The 15,089-nt window shown below is 44.6% G+C and overlaps 1 protein-coding gene across 1 annotated transcript in view; it reads right to left on the reverse strand.

Annotated features, from left to right (window-relative positions):
- The window catches only part of adamts6 (ADAM metallopeptidase with thrombospondin type 1 motif, 6), a 74,857-nt gene that overhangs the window by 5,758 nt on the left and 54,010 nt on the right, over positions 1–15,089 (reverse strand). Inside the window, exons 18-23 of the mRNA XM_035389931.1 lie at positions 14,363–14,526; positions 12,833–12,971; positions 10,895–11,024; positions 8,360–8,564; positions 7,465–7,641; positions 2,424–2,580 (exon numbers count right to left, since the gene is read on the reverse strand). Of these exons, the coding sequence (XP_035245822.1) occupies positions 2,424–2,580; positions 7,465–7,641; positions 8,360–8,564; positions 10,895–11,024; positions 12,833–12,971; positions 14,363–14,526 (972 nt within the window). The remainder of the gene's footprint in view (positions 1–2,423; positions 2,581–7,464; positions 7,642–8,359; positions 8,565–10,894; positions 11,025–12,832; positions 12,972–14,362; positions 14,527–15,089) is intronic.

Raw genomic sequence — 15,089 nt, forward strand, 5'->3', positions numbered from 1 at the left:
TGGCGGATCTCCGTAATGGTTTTGTGCTTTGAGTCCACAAGGGTAAAATCTTTCCAACCCTCCACTGAGAAGTGGCTTCGCTTCCCGCTGCAGGACCTCTAAGTCTACAGCACGGAGGATAATCACCAGGGACACTAAAGACTCCCGTCCGCGTCCCCGGGAATCACAGGTCTGGCAGTGTGGCGGGTAAGACTGCCCTGCGATGCCTTTCATTAAAGCTGATATTTCAAGGAGCAGGGGTGGTCCAATCTGAGAAGCACCGGTTTGAGTGCAGGTTCCTGTTTTAACCCAGCACTGTGGCACCTGATTCAACTAATTAACTAATTATGGTCTTCATTAAACCTCGGTAAGTAGAATCAAGTGTCTGAGTGCTAAATAAGAAAAGCCTGCACCCACACTGGCCCCTTTTCAGGCCTGATTTTTGGGATTTGTCTTCCCACAGCTCTCCTCGGCTGTCTCTATGCAGAGTGAAAATAATTCTCTGCCTTTCACAGGGGTTCCTTCTCTCCACTAGCAGAGTGCAGGCCTTTCATCACAGCTAAAGATAAGATTAAAAAAGAGGCAAGGGGAGCTACTGGCTTTGACTGACTGTGAGAACAATGAAATGCTATTGTGGGTACTCTCTCTCAAAACAAGCACCTCAGGGTACTCCTGAAAGTCCCTTCTTGTGAGATAAGAGCTGAGCACCCAAAAGCCTTTAAGTCGTGGGATCCCTTTGAATTTCCTCAAGGTTTTTGCTTGCTCCTGGAAGGCCTCTCCTGTTGCAGTGATGTCATGGCAGAGAAGGTTTAGCTCTAAGCTCAGTTCCGGGGCTCCTCAAAAGACGGCCTGTGTGATGTCACCGTATCTGCCTACAGGGACAAGAAGGAACCCCACTGTCCTCTTTCTCTCTCTCTCTCTGTCTTCCTCCCTCTTTCGATGTCTCTCATTATCCACCTCAATCCCCTCCTGCTTTCTTTGGGTGGAAGAATGCAAGACCAGCCGATAAGCTACTTTCAGCCTTCACAACATAATTACACCATCTCAGCAGAGAGAGAGAGAAAGAGAGAGAGAGAGAGCATAGGAAAGAAAGAGAGAGAGAGAGTGAAAAAGAGTGAGTGAGAGAGAGAGAGTGAGACAGAGAGAGAGAGAGTGAGACAGAGACAGAGTGAGAGAGAGAGAGACAGAGACAGATAGAGAGAGAGAGAGAGAGAGAGGTGTGATTCATGGCCCAGGCAGGCTGCCATGATTGAGCAGAGCTGAATGATGGGGGGATTAAACGCCTTATCGCGATGAGTGTGTCTTCCCTTATTAGGCTATTTAAATGTCTGCAGGAAAACCAAATGAAAGCAGACGGTCCCTGATCACCCGCTGGAGGAAGAGTGCTGTTAGCTTCAAGCTATGTTTGCATTAAGGTGCAGTAAATGGTGCTTAAATATTCCATTAAGAGCTTGGGAGGGGTAATTTGATACCGCTCCCCTATACGTTTGAATACCTACCTAACCCAAGTTTCATGTTTTTACTTAATTTATTGTGTGTTGATGGTAAAAATGGGATATCAAAATATCACCAAACATGAAACAAGACACCAATATCACTTCTACAGTTGCAAGAAGAAAGGCACTATACTGTACATATCTGTCATTTACAGCCATTTCAATCTTGCCAGACATTATTATTCAGTCCACTAGAGATTCAAGTGGTTTTATACAGTTTGTATGAATAATCCAAATCCAAATATACTCAAAACAAACATCAGTACAATTGGAAAAAAAAAAGCAGAAATGATATTTGGAAGGTAACAGAACAGCGAACCTTTCTTTATGTGATGTAAACCTTATATAACAGATAAAGGCCCATGGTTTTTTTTTCTTCACAAACAGTTTGGTTAGGTCATGTTTGCAATGTTTTTGTTTCTGGAGGAAAAGCAAACACTGCCTTTTATTTGTAAGTGAGATTTAAGGACACAACAAACAGGAGATCAAATCCAGGCCTTAGTGTGTATCCTGTTGTATCCTGGTGTAACATGCACCACACTGCGCTGGCATATAGATGAAGACCACTGGGGGTAGAAAAGATATGTATTTAAAAATAACCATTCACTTTATTCAAGTCAGTGGGCTCTGTTGTTTGTACCCACCCTTCCTACTACACTCTAGGTACTCCCTGCCCTACACCATAGCCACACAGTACCTACAGTATAGAACAGGGATTCTCAAATCTGGCCCTCGGGACCAGTAGTACTGCTGGCTTTCTCATCTACCCGATAGTTCATTCATTGATTAATGTCACTAAATGGCCAGAGATTGCACTTCACCTGGTCACCCAGGTCCAAATCAGTCTCTCTGTTACTTGCTGGGCTCCAGGGTCGGATTTGAGTCTCCCTGCCCTACATCATCTCCATGACGACCGCTGAAGCAAGGATGGAGGAGGGGCTAACTCACCCTCTGCGTTGGAGATGGGCGTGGCGTCGCACTTGCTCTCGCACTGTTGCATGGTGGGGGGGCGCAGGGAGTCTGCACAGTCCCCAGAGGGCTGTCCCGTGTAGGACAGGCACTGCACCGTACGCATCTGCTGTCCCAGGCCACACTGCGCCGAACACTGCAAGGGAGGCAAAGGGAGACGCGCACACACACACGCAAGTGCACATACACACACACGTACACATGAACACACACGCAATCGCACATACACGCATGTGCACACACACGCACAGACAACACAGAAACAGTTACACAGGCTGAAAGCACTCCACAAAAAGCCTGCAACCACCAATAATTTTACTTACCTTTTCCTTATTTAGTTACTTATTTAGTTGGTTCTGATTTTCTGTTATTGTACCTTTCTATGTTTATTTAATTCATTCCCTTTAACTGCAGAATTTTGGAGATAAAAAGGTAAGATCTGAGATCTGAAATTATATTCCCCTTCACCTTTACACAGATCTATTTTCCATCTTATACATTTTGCAAACATTTCTAATTGCCGGAGAAGTAAATCCATTAAGTATTTCCTCATTCGTACAAGTTACTGATTTACGAGTTTAATATTCCATGGACAATTTAGTTCACATGTTGCAGTTAGAGTTTTTTTACAGTTAGTACAGAAAATGTACAGATTGAAGGCATTCCTTGACTATATGATATACATTTCCAAAGGCTAAAATCCTTTGATTGCTATTTTATCCTTTTTTAACATAGGCTGATCTATAATTGTGTACATTTTAGGAAAAATAACAGAGGTTCATGGGATAGTTGCATTTCTGTGAATTCAGCAAAGGTGGGCAGGGTTTATATTACCCTGAGGAATACCCCTGCCTGCCTGGGCTGGAACCAGCCCTCAGAGCATTGGTGTAATACCCAACATGACCAAAAGGGGACAGGAGTACCAGTGTTTATCATGAGGAGGTGGAATAAGGCATAAGGGTGTTTTCACTCTTACACACGTCCTACAATTAAATGGTGCAGAAAGGTATTTTTAATTATTTAATAAATATTCTTCCATCATATGAGAATACACTTTACAAACTATAAGCACCAAGATGGAGTGCCTTATTTACAGTAAGTGACTATTCCACTGGGTTAAGATACCAGTGACAAGTTCAACATAGGAACAGAGCTAAGGGATTCAATGAGGGACAGACTGATGATCACAAATTATTTCATGGCTGTTGGCTAAACAGCAACTGCTTTTTATCTGTTGGTTTCCAAGTTATACTGAAAAAGAAAGTCACACACTCTTTTTTCCTCCGATGCAGTTTTCAGTAGCCAACATTTCGTCAGAAAGCTGCCTTCGTCAGCTGTTTGTCGGTTGGGCTTTAACACAACAATTACCTCGTACATAGGTTGCTAAAATTGATCAGTAACCTTTGTAACCTTTCTTTTTCAGTTTAACTTTCAAGTCCCTTGGTCTGCACCTTGCCAAACAAGACGTGCATTTTCTTTTCAACTTTGGTTTCCCTGTTATGCGTTTTTTGAACTAGTTTCCACACATAAAACTTTAAACAGCATACAGTCCCCAATTCACAAGCACTAATTACTGTCTCAGCAACTTTTCTGAAGGGTGGAATGAGGGGCAGTTGACCTCTGACTCAGGCTGGAATGGACCTGAGGTCAGTAGCACATTATCCATGGAAACCAGATGAAAACGTGGGCCTTCATTTTGAGCTCCCCACGGTCTGCCTACACCTGGATGAGTCCGGTCATAAAAACTGCAGAGAACCTTTGGCATCAATGAGACATGTGTTTGTATGTCTCACTAAGCAGTGTGTGTACCCACTGTTGAATTCTTCAGCATATGTTTTTACTGATTGCCGCCACATTTGGCCAGCTCCTGCGGAGCACGAACCTCTAGATTTTCACGGATCCCAGATTACCTGGAACACACTGCCATTTTACACTAATTAAGCCTGACAACTGATCCAATTAAGTTTGGATGAAAAGGGGAAACATGGCGTCTTTTCTGGGGCAAGTGGCGGGCCCGGTCTTTCCCAGGTCCTGACTGGTGTCTAACCTGAATAAGATTGTCCATGGCTATGTTCATCCAGGCTTCAGAACCAGAGCAAGGATTCGAATCAGGAGTTTCACAAATGAACTCTTGTCAACTGTAACTCCAGGAGAAGTAGAATTATAGCATCACTCACTGCCACAAAGCAAGGGAATAATAAAATGTCTCTTAGAGAAGGTACTAGGCATGCACTGTGTCCTTTTGTCTTCACTCTCTCTGGATGGTTAATGACTCCTGGAATGTATCTATCTGTCTAGTTAAACCTCTATTTTTGCTACAGTCAGCAATTATTCAATTAATGTTTCTTAAAAAACATCTAGCCAGCTTATAAAAATATATATTCTGAGAGTGCAGGGAAAATAAAGATAAAAAATGCCTTTTCACATTGATATTTTCAAGACCTGTAGCGATATGCTGTACAGCAATATGACTAACTTGTAGAACTAATCATGTGCCTCAGACATCGTTTCCTTTTTTCACATTTCATATAATAACGAAAGCATTCTTTCAGTCATTTAAATGGTATGTATACCCTTCCACAGCGTTTTTGTAAGCAGGCCATGAATGCTGAGGTTAATTCTCAGGCTTCTCCCTCCCTCCCTCCCTCCCACATATCCCACGCTGGTGCCAGACAGGGACACACCTGCATTAGTGCGCAGCCATCAACGCACGCATGCCCCATTAGCAGGCCCTGACCACCGACTCACAGTCACTTCAAATGAGTTTCCAGGAATCTCAGATCAGCGTCTGGCCATTTCATCCCTTGCAAATTAAAGGGCCCTTTTTTATTACCGCCGGGTTCCAGTCCTGACAGATGGGATGTGTCAATGTAGGGCCTTAAGTGGGATTTGAACCGCTGACCTTTTCGTCTTGCGGGGCCCCGAGTCTGCCCTACAACAATCCTCCCCATTCTAAGGCTCTGAGAGCACCCCTGGAGCCAGAGGCTTACAGTAATTACTCAACAGCAGGGGCACATGGGGCTCTCCCGAAAAGTCTCAGGTGGAAAACCGAAAAAAAAAAAAACCTTGTGAACCGAAACGGAACTTTCCGGATCAGGGGGGTTCAGGTGCTGAATCAGCCTTGACCCGTGAGGGGAGAGGGTTGTCAATGGGCATACAGGATGCAATCAGAAATCGTTTATCTCTGGTCTGGGGGAGGGGGTCGGATCACAGGGCCACGGCTTTGAAGGAAAACGCAGCGAACGCAATAAAATCGCAGATCGAGCGCTCTAACTCCAGGCCCTGCGCTCACATCTCCACTTTCTCCCCCATGGACAGGGTATGTTCCATCAGCGTTAATTAAAATGAAACATTAATAAAAACGTGCTGAATGACAGGAGTCCATGAGGGTGGGTTTGGGGGGCCGGGTTGGGGGACGGGGAGTGGCATGATGGGGAAGGAGTCCCTGGGGGCTTGAGATAAGCTCCAGTCAAATGTGCCCCACACATCAGAGAGCGCTGGGGTCAGAGATGTCCCAGACCCCAGAAAAGCATGATGTGAGATCTACTGCAGGTTGGCCAGTGAAACATCTGCATGTTGGACAGTCCTACGGAAGATGAGAGGGTCCTAGGATCAAGATGGGACAGCCCCATGGATAATGGGACATCCCTGGAGGAGATGAGACATTCCCATGGATAATGGGACATCACTGGAGGAGATGAGACATTCCCATGTATAATGGGACATCCCTGGAGGAGATGGGACAGTCCCAGGGATAATGGGACATCACTGGAGGAGATGGGACAGTCTCAGGGATAATGGGACATCCCTGGAGGAGATGGGACTGTCCCAGTGGAGTTGGGACAAAGCCAGATCAGCCACTCTCCCTTGTCTGCTTACCACTCTTTTAATTACACCAACAGTCACACTATGTTCTCCAGGTCAGAAACCACAGAGTCCCAACATGCAAAGGGGATGCCTTTCCAGGCCATCTGTTTGATTTATGCTTGTTACACCCCATCACACACTCCCCTTGGGATTCATTTTTGAATACTTTTTTCAAAGCTCCCATTAAAAAAATAGCAAAATTATTACGGGGGCTGAAGTATCGATGATGTTTTATAGAACTATATGCTAGAGACTAAACTTCTAGGCCAACTGTATTTTTGTCCATTTGTTTGCACTATTATTCTTTTTTGGATCACTATTTCTAATTGGGCCTCCCCCCCCCCATATTCACTTTGAAAGCTGCAAGGACCAGCCTCTGGAAGAACAGTGTTTTCTGTCTCCTTTTCGAAACATATTCTTGGCCTTGAAAAAGCAGGCCTTGTCCTCTGTAGAGATAAACTTCAAACAATGCGCTCGATATTCCTGCCACTCGCAATGCTCTCGGCGTGCTGAATCACGCGCGAACGTCACTGGTCCTCCAGCGGCCCTCGTTTGTCATCGTAAGTGTAAATTGTGCTGACCGTTGACCAAAACACACAGGATTCAGCGGACAAAACGCGCAGCGCCTCGGCGAAACCCCTGCGCCGGGGAGCATTCCGGTTTGTTTGGAAATGCCGTTTTGACGAAGAGACGTTCCAGAGCAGTAAACCGGCGCTTTCGTAGGAAATGGCACATCGCACAGGGCCCCTCCGTCAGCGCAGTCTCTGCTGCGTCAAGGCCGGTTGCGTCACGCGACCGGCGGCAGAGCCGCGCGGTCCGTCCGTCGGCAGACGCGGTGCCACTGGATCGCTTGCCCATGTGTTCCGCCTCATATTCGCAGCAGACACTCAAATCGCCAGATGTCGAGATTGCACTTCTTCTTTATGCGCCCGTTCATGGATGTCTTTTGCAGGTTTCCCTAAATCATTCCGCTTCTTACAACGTTTTTATGTGCTCACATCAATCGGAGGAAATAGTTAAGTCCTTTAAAAGTCGAGTGAGGAGCAGTGGACGGCTGCCTGAATTTTTATAGTTCGTATTTAAAAAAATATTTTCTGTTTTTATTTATGTGTTTGTTCTGAGCGGCGCTGAAATGGAGACGCGTGCACGGTACCTGTCCCCACTCTCCTGGGATCCAGCGGGGGGGTGGACAGCGACCCAGACTGCAGCGGATCCGGACTGGGGGCTTGTTGTGGTCGGGACAGTGAGCTGGGGGGAAGGTCTTGGTCAGGTCGCTGCTTTTGCACAGGACGATGCGGTGCTTGAACCCGGGGCCACACTTTGGAGTGCACTGTGGAGCAGGAAAACGACCAATCACCTCACTGAAGCCATCCATCCATCCATCCATCCATCCATCCATTATCTCTAACCCGCTCATCCTGAGAAGGGTCACGGGGGGGTGCTGGAGCCAATCCCAGCGTGCATTGGGCGAGAGGCAGGAATACACCCTGGACAGGCCGCCAATCTATCGCAGGGCACACACACCACTCACTCACACACTCATACCTATGGACAATTTAGGGTCTCCAATCGGCCTACCTGCATGTCTTTGGACTGTGGGAGGAAACCGGAGTACCCGGAGGAAACCCAGGCGGACACGGGGAGAACATGCAAACTCCACACAGAAAGACTCCAAGCTGAGATTTGAATCCACAACCTTCTTGTTGTGAGGCGACAGTGCTACCCACTGTCCCCCCCACTGCACCACCGTGCCGCTCCTCACTGAAGCCATTTTGTGCAATTTACAGCTTGTGTATTTAGCTGACACTTTTAGCCAAAGCAACTTATAGAGGATGGCTAGAAAATCACCAGTAGAAACATCAGTGCTACTGTAGCGATGCATGCCAGAAGACCATCTTTTTATAGCACTGTGCAATAGCCCAGAACAGCTGTAAACACTAGTAGGACTATCTGACATAAATATGTGTTTAGCTCTCAGGAAATTAACTGTCAGGGCAAAAAAGTCCCCGAAAGACACAGCTGTAGTGGGAAAGCCACGGCTTCCTCACCTCCGACCAATCCAGGGTGACCCACTGTGGGGGACAGGACTGGTTGTTGCAGGACTCTCTCTCGATTGGCCGGTGAGTCAGACAGACACTGTCCTCCAGCGTTTCCTCCTCCGCAGGTCCAATCTTGCGTATGCACAGGACAGTCCGCGTGCGCGTCCCTCCATCACATGTCTTTGTGCAGTCTGACCAGTCGCCGATCAGCCACCTGCAGCAGGACCAGAGCAGAATTACTACACCACCTTGCAAACACTTTCCTTAGCTCCTCTTACGGGGGAAAGAGAACGCAATGCAAAACATTCAACTGATAGCTTGGTTAAAGTTACGAATGATCACACAGCCAAACTGAATGCGCAGACAGACAGTGAGGTGAATCAACAGTGGTGTCCAAACATCTGCATGGGCTTGGGCTACTCTTGAATTCTTGCTAAATAAAACTGCGTATTTCAAAAACAACTGCGTTTACATCACTTTGTTATTATTTCCTCCTGCTGAGGCTGATCCTTTCAGTATGACTTTTCAAACGCACAAGAATGTGAAGTGCACATTCTACCATTTCTCTATGAAAATATAGAACAAAAAAGGATGAAAAATACAGAGAAATTAAAGGATGTAACATAATTGTGTGAGCTGTTCTGGTGTCAACCACACACAAACATACACACAGGCACACGCACACACACATGCACACACACACGCATGCACACACACACACACGTACATTCACACACACACACACATGCACACACATACACACACACACGCACACACATGCATGCACACACAGACAAATATTTTTCTGAAAACAAAATCTACCATCAGATCTGGCATCACTTTAGAAAGCAACCTGGATGAGGAATGCAGACATACAAACTAAAACTAAGGGCTTACTCAGGCTAGAAAGAGCAGCCTTGTGCATAAGGTGAAGCCAAAAACACTGTGGGTCCGATCATTATAGATGCCCCTCTCACGGTCCAGGTTCACTCACACCAACATTGGAGGAGCATTACCACAGATTGGCCAAAAACATTTAATCCATCTACTTCCAATTTAATATTTCAGACAAGGCTGAACTTTGCCTGACCGCTCCCCCAGCTGAGAAAGATGGTTTAAGTGTTTTTGGCCACAACAGGCATTCATCCACCACATATATACATATATTATCCCTACTGGGTTCATAAAGTAAACTGGCCAATAGTTAAACACAGGTGGTCATTTCATTTTCTTCTGGAATACGATGACAATTGCACTTACAAAATAGTTATTGCCGTTTTATTTTAATATTTTCTTCAACGTAAAACGTAAAAATGTAAAATAGTTAAAAATAGTTAAGTATAATTTTGATACAATAAATTCATACAGTCTTCAGTACACGCTGAAGTGATGTGGCAATAGATCAGCTTCTTTCTCTTGTTGTGTTTGCCATGGCTCAGACAGGTTTCAGGGGCAAACTGCAATTGTGCTGACCTCAAATCCAGCCTGAATTACTCTCGGGCCAAATTTCCTAAAGGACTGCGGACATTTCAGTGCTGCAAAGCTGACACTTACTGGCCTGAATTGTAAGACAATATTTCCTTAAAGGCCACACCAATATCTGTGCGCATTGCAAGGCGTAATTTATGGTGACAGTTAAAGGAAACCATTAACCAAGTAGAGACGGGGGCCATTCAATCTCAAGGCAATGCCACTTTTTCATTGATGCAGAACGATAAATTTAAGAATGATTTACTTGTTTTTCCCCATTTGCATGCAATAATTTTCATTAATTTGAGGCACTGCTGAATAGATGTGTCAAAGGCAAGCACTGTAATGTGTGTTTTAAGAACAAAAACTATAGGGATTGATGGATTTCTCTCAGTCCCAATGTGGTTAGTAAAGAGAAAGCCATAGATCAGTACTGAACTGTGATGTAGCATCTGTAAAATCTGTGAAGGCCCCACGCTCTTAATCCTTTACAGCTTTATTGGTGAAGTACCAAAGATCAAAAAATCCTACTGGATTACTGTGAAGATGTGGAGAATAAGGAGTGTGGGTTTCAGGGTGGACTTTAAGTATCTACAATACAGGGTTCAATCTGCACTCACCCACAATGTAGAATTAAATATATAAATATATAAACAACTCAAGATGTATTCATGAATATCATTTTTATACTGACATGCACACATGCATTGTGCATATGCACATTCAGACACACACACACACATGCTCACACCCATCCCACACACATGCACGCAAAAACACGCGCACATGCACAAGCATGCGCACACGCACACACACACATGCACGCGAAAACACGCGCACATGCACAAGCATGCGCACACATGCACAAGCACAAGCACATGCACACACACACATGCCAGCAAGAACACGCGCATATGCATAAGCATGCGCACACATGCACAAGCACAAGCACACGCACACACACACATGCACGCAAGAACACGCGCATATGCATAAGCATGCGCACACATGCACAGGCACACGCACACGCACACGCACACATGCACGTGTCACATTTAATGAGAGATGGCTCACTCGGGGGGGCAGGGCTCCGCGTTGCATGCCCGATGGCTCTCTGGCTGCTTGCTGTCTGGGTCGCAGTAGCTATTCTGGACCACAGAGTTGTCATCCAGCCTTTTACACACAACCTCTTGCTTCTGAGAACCTTCGGATGAAAGACAGGCAGTCATTCAAATATGTGGCCTTGGAAACACAGCAGAATGCAGGAGGTTTATTATGAATGAGCACCGTATAATATATGGCAATAAATCTTTTCTACGTATATATTTCCACCTATATTTTTATATTTAGTGATTGGATACCATACCTCCCTCTATCAAGTGAGAAATTCATTGTGTCATTTTTCGGTGGGCGGTCATCTGGACATCGTTTATAAAGTCACACAAGCATCCTCCATAGGACGGAGCATTTGGAAATGCCACAGTATTAACCGAGACACCCAGGCCCAGCTATTGTGGGTTTGCATTCCTCTCCACACACAAGTTCCAAACGGGCCACTTTGGCGACTTGTGGAGAAAGTTGTGTGCCATGTTATTCAGTCCACTGTAACACGATATGCCAATGTTTGGAAACCAAGATGGTCCACGCATTTGTGGTGGGATAACAAAACTTAGGATCAAGACAAAGAGGCGCAACTGAGCCCTTCCAATGCAACCCCACCCCCACAGAGAGAGCTGACTCAGGCTCCAGGCTCTGGTTCATGTAAAGGATGAATTCAGGAGATTTTTGGAGACAGCGAAGTTAAAGACATATGCAGGATTTGGGGTTGCTGTGCTTATTTATACGCAGTGTTCTGCCAATATTAAGAATGCTTTGCATTTAGTGAAATCATGAATATCTCTGGGGATATGAAGGGATGCAGACTCTTAAAGGTGTATCTTTTTGTGATGACTGTAGTGCTTAACCATTACTCTGCATGTGGCATAAGACAGCCTTCAAAAACATCTGACTTAGATGGTCTGACAAATTGTCAGTCTTGTAGATACTAGCATACATTGTTGGATTACACAAGCACATAAGCCTATTCCTTGTGCTTAAGAACACCAGCATTTTGCAGTGATTTGTGATTTCATTTGAATTCTGCTTCTTGGATTCATAGTATACATTTTTTTGCTCACAACACACAATTACATACAAGGACATACAAAGATTTTCCATGGCACGCATGATATACTGTCTATCCAGCATGCTAGCCTTCTGCTAAAACACAGACAGACTTCTGCAAACTATACTGTCTATCCAGCATGCTAGCCTCCTGCTAAAACACAGACAGATGCCTGCTAGCTATACTGTCTATCCAGTATGCTAGTCTCTTGCTAACACAGTTTGTCTGCTGCCAGCTTGCACAATATTACTGTGCAGACTGAGGGTTGGCAGAAATGAGGTGAGATAACTGAGGAGTATAACTGGTTTCAGTTAAAATTTCAGAAATAAAATGTGCACATTTAAGGCCACCTGTACATGATTTTAAGTCTCATGGGGGTCTGGGTGCACGGACTTCTCATATGGAGTCATAATCATGTGATCATTCATCACCCATGCTTTTGTAAAGAGGGGACGACATGTGCTGACGTAAAAGCACAAAATAAATCACGGAAGGAGACGGTGATCTCTCCCTGCAGAAAGCCGTTCCTCGCTCTTAAAGCACATTCTGTACATGAACTGTACAGTAAAGAACAGCGTTACATTATAAGAACAGAAGAAGATCAGAACGGGCCATCTATTCATTTTTGCCCACTGTTAGAGATCATCCTTTTGTGCTTCTGCTATGATTCTCGCTAAGCTATCACAGGTACCACCATCCCATCTGTGTAAACACAACACTACTGGTGAAATAAAGGTGAAATAAAAATAAATAAATAAATAAATAAATAAATAAAAAACACTGAGCAGAGTTGTAAAACTGCAACAGTTTTTGAGTGAAGCCAACTACAAAAGGTGGGAAATGCTTACCTCCAGCACAGGTTGCAGAGCAGTCAGACCAGGGCAGATGGTGCCAGGAGAACCCCACCTCGTTGTCCCCGCTCCCCGTCCGCACGATTGGAACGTTGAACTTGTAGCGGATGCCCATGTTCTGTTCCTGCAGGAGCACCTATTGGGGTGCAAGGAGGAAAAGCGACAGTGTAGCAAAATGGTTTGGGAGGTAGGCTTAAAACTCCAAGGTTGTAGGATTTAACCAGTTCCCAGGTGAGGCATTGCCATAATACCCTCGAGCAAGGTACTCAACCTAAATCGCTTCAGGTAAATAACCAATGGTTTAAATGGATTGAATTTTAAGGGATGTAAGCTGTTTGTAAGAGCCTAAAAACTAAAAGGGTAACTGCAGAAAAGACAACGGGACCTCACGATGCAACACGCCGACCAATGGCATGCATCCACCTGATTTTGGTTTCGCTGCTCCTCTATTTATAGCAGGTGTGACGTGGTCGTGCCGCTTATGTCAGTTTGAGCGCTGAAGAAGAGGACCATGGGAATTAAGGGCAGCACTTCAGGCCACAAAAGAAGTGGGCTGGTGGTGAACTGGCCTGTCCCTACAATGGCTGCGACTGTGAGGTCTGGTATTTTCAAGAATTGTGTCCAGGCCACAGACCATGGTGGTCTCAGAGACTGTTAGGTAGTCACAGTGATAGTGCGTGCGTGCATATGTGCCATCGTGTACTTAAACTTAACCAGTGTATGTATATGTATATATATGTACTGTATATATACAAATGCTACACTTCAGACTGCTGTATAGAGGCCATGTAAGGTTAGCGTACAGACATTTGGTTTACTTGGAGCAAAGCAGACCTTTCAAACAATGTGCATTCAAAACAGATTCCTGTGCTTCCTCAGCAGAAAGATAAAATAATATGAAGTTATCTTCATGAGATTTCCTTGTTTAATGTACAGATTTTTCCACACTCCGAAAACATACAGCCATTTTTGGGCCACTTTGTGACAAGATGCTTTTTGATGCATTCTGTCTGCTGTATAAGATACTCGTCTGTATTTATTTAATTTAGCTCACAGTTCTGCTCAGTAGTGATCCACTAACATCTAGTGTGGAACTCATATGATAAAATGTACTCACGGTTCCAAGCCAAATCTCGTAACTGTGACAGTCATCAAGATATGTTTATGGCTTTATGCTTATTATTACATTTGTGACAAGATGCCATAACACCACAGGGCTAGCAGTGTGACAGAAGAGTGCACACAACACAAACTGCTGAGATAGGAAAGCTCCTTGTGTTCAGTGTCTAAATGCTATTCTGTGTATTCTAAATTTTCCATGAGTTCAACTCCATCACCAATTAAAAGAGAATAACTTTACAGTTTTTCCCTCCACATATGGTTCAGTCTTGTGTATTTTGTTGTTGTTGTTGTAACTGTCCACTGTTTTTTAACTGTCCACTGTGAATCAATGTGTGACAACAAAACTGGAAATGCAGCTATTGAAAATACAGTAAATGTTGACCAACTGAAATGGGAAATTTTTACCATGACAATCAGATTTTCTGTGGTGGCCCCAAGGGCCTCCAGAGACTCTGGCTCATCCGAGGGCCTCTTGTAGTGGAACGCTGTCCCTGCAATGTCAAACTTCCGGGGCCAGTCGATGGTCCACGCTCCGTTGATATAGTAGTCATCTCCCTCCGATTTCAAAGCTGGGGGTGAGAGAATGCATCCAGATATAAATCCCACAGTACATGGGGTGGGGGGGAGCTTGTGATTAGGTCATTCCCTTCTTTCATCGTTATTCTGGAGCTTCCTTAATTAATGACATTAACTCCCACAACAGGATCTGTGCAGTTTTTGGGTGACACTCCCCCATAAAAAGATGACATCTCAGGTGGAAGTTCAACACAATTCACATTCTCTCTGGTCGTCAAAACAAAGGTCTTGTCTCCAACCACAACAGGTCTCCAAATATCCACTTTCTCAGCTCTGAAAAGTGGCCAAATTACAAATTATTTGATCTCTATTCTCAATTCTTCTCCAAGGTTATCATTAGGAGTTGGAGATGTAAACCCATAACTTATCGGGATCTGTGGGGAGTCGTGGCCATGACTCATCGATTTCACATTTCCCATTAGTATTTATAAGGTTCTGTTGTTTTCTTTTCCTTCTCTAGATTCCTTTGACACAAAAAGGGGACTCACAGTTCAATTGATACACCTCACTATTTACAGAAGAAACAAGATTGTTTATTATTTTAACATTAGATTAA

The sequence above is a fragment of the Anguilla anguilla genome, chromosome 14 (genome assembly GCF_013347855.1).
Source record: "Anguilla anguilla isolate fAngAng1 chromosome 14, fAngAng1.pri, whole genome shotgun sequence".
Lineage (NCBI taxonomy): Eukaryota > Metazoa > Chordata > Actinopteri > Anguilliformes > Anguillidae > Anguilla > Anguilla anguilla.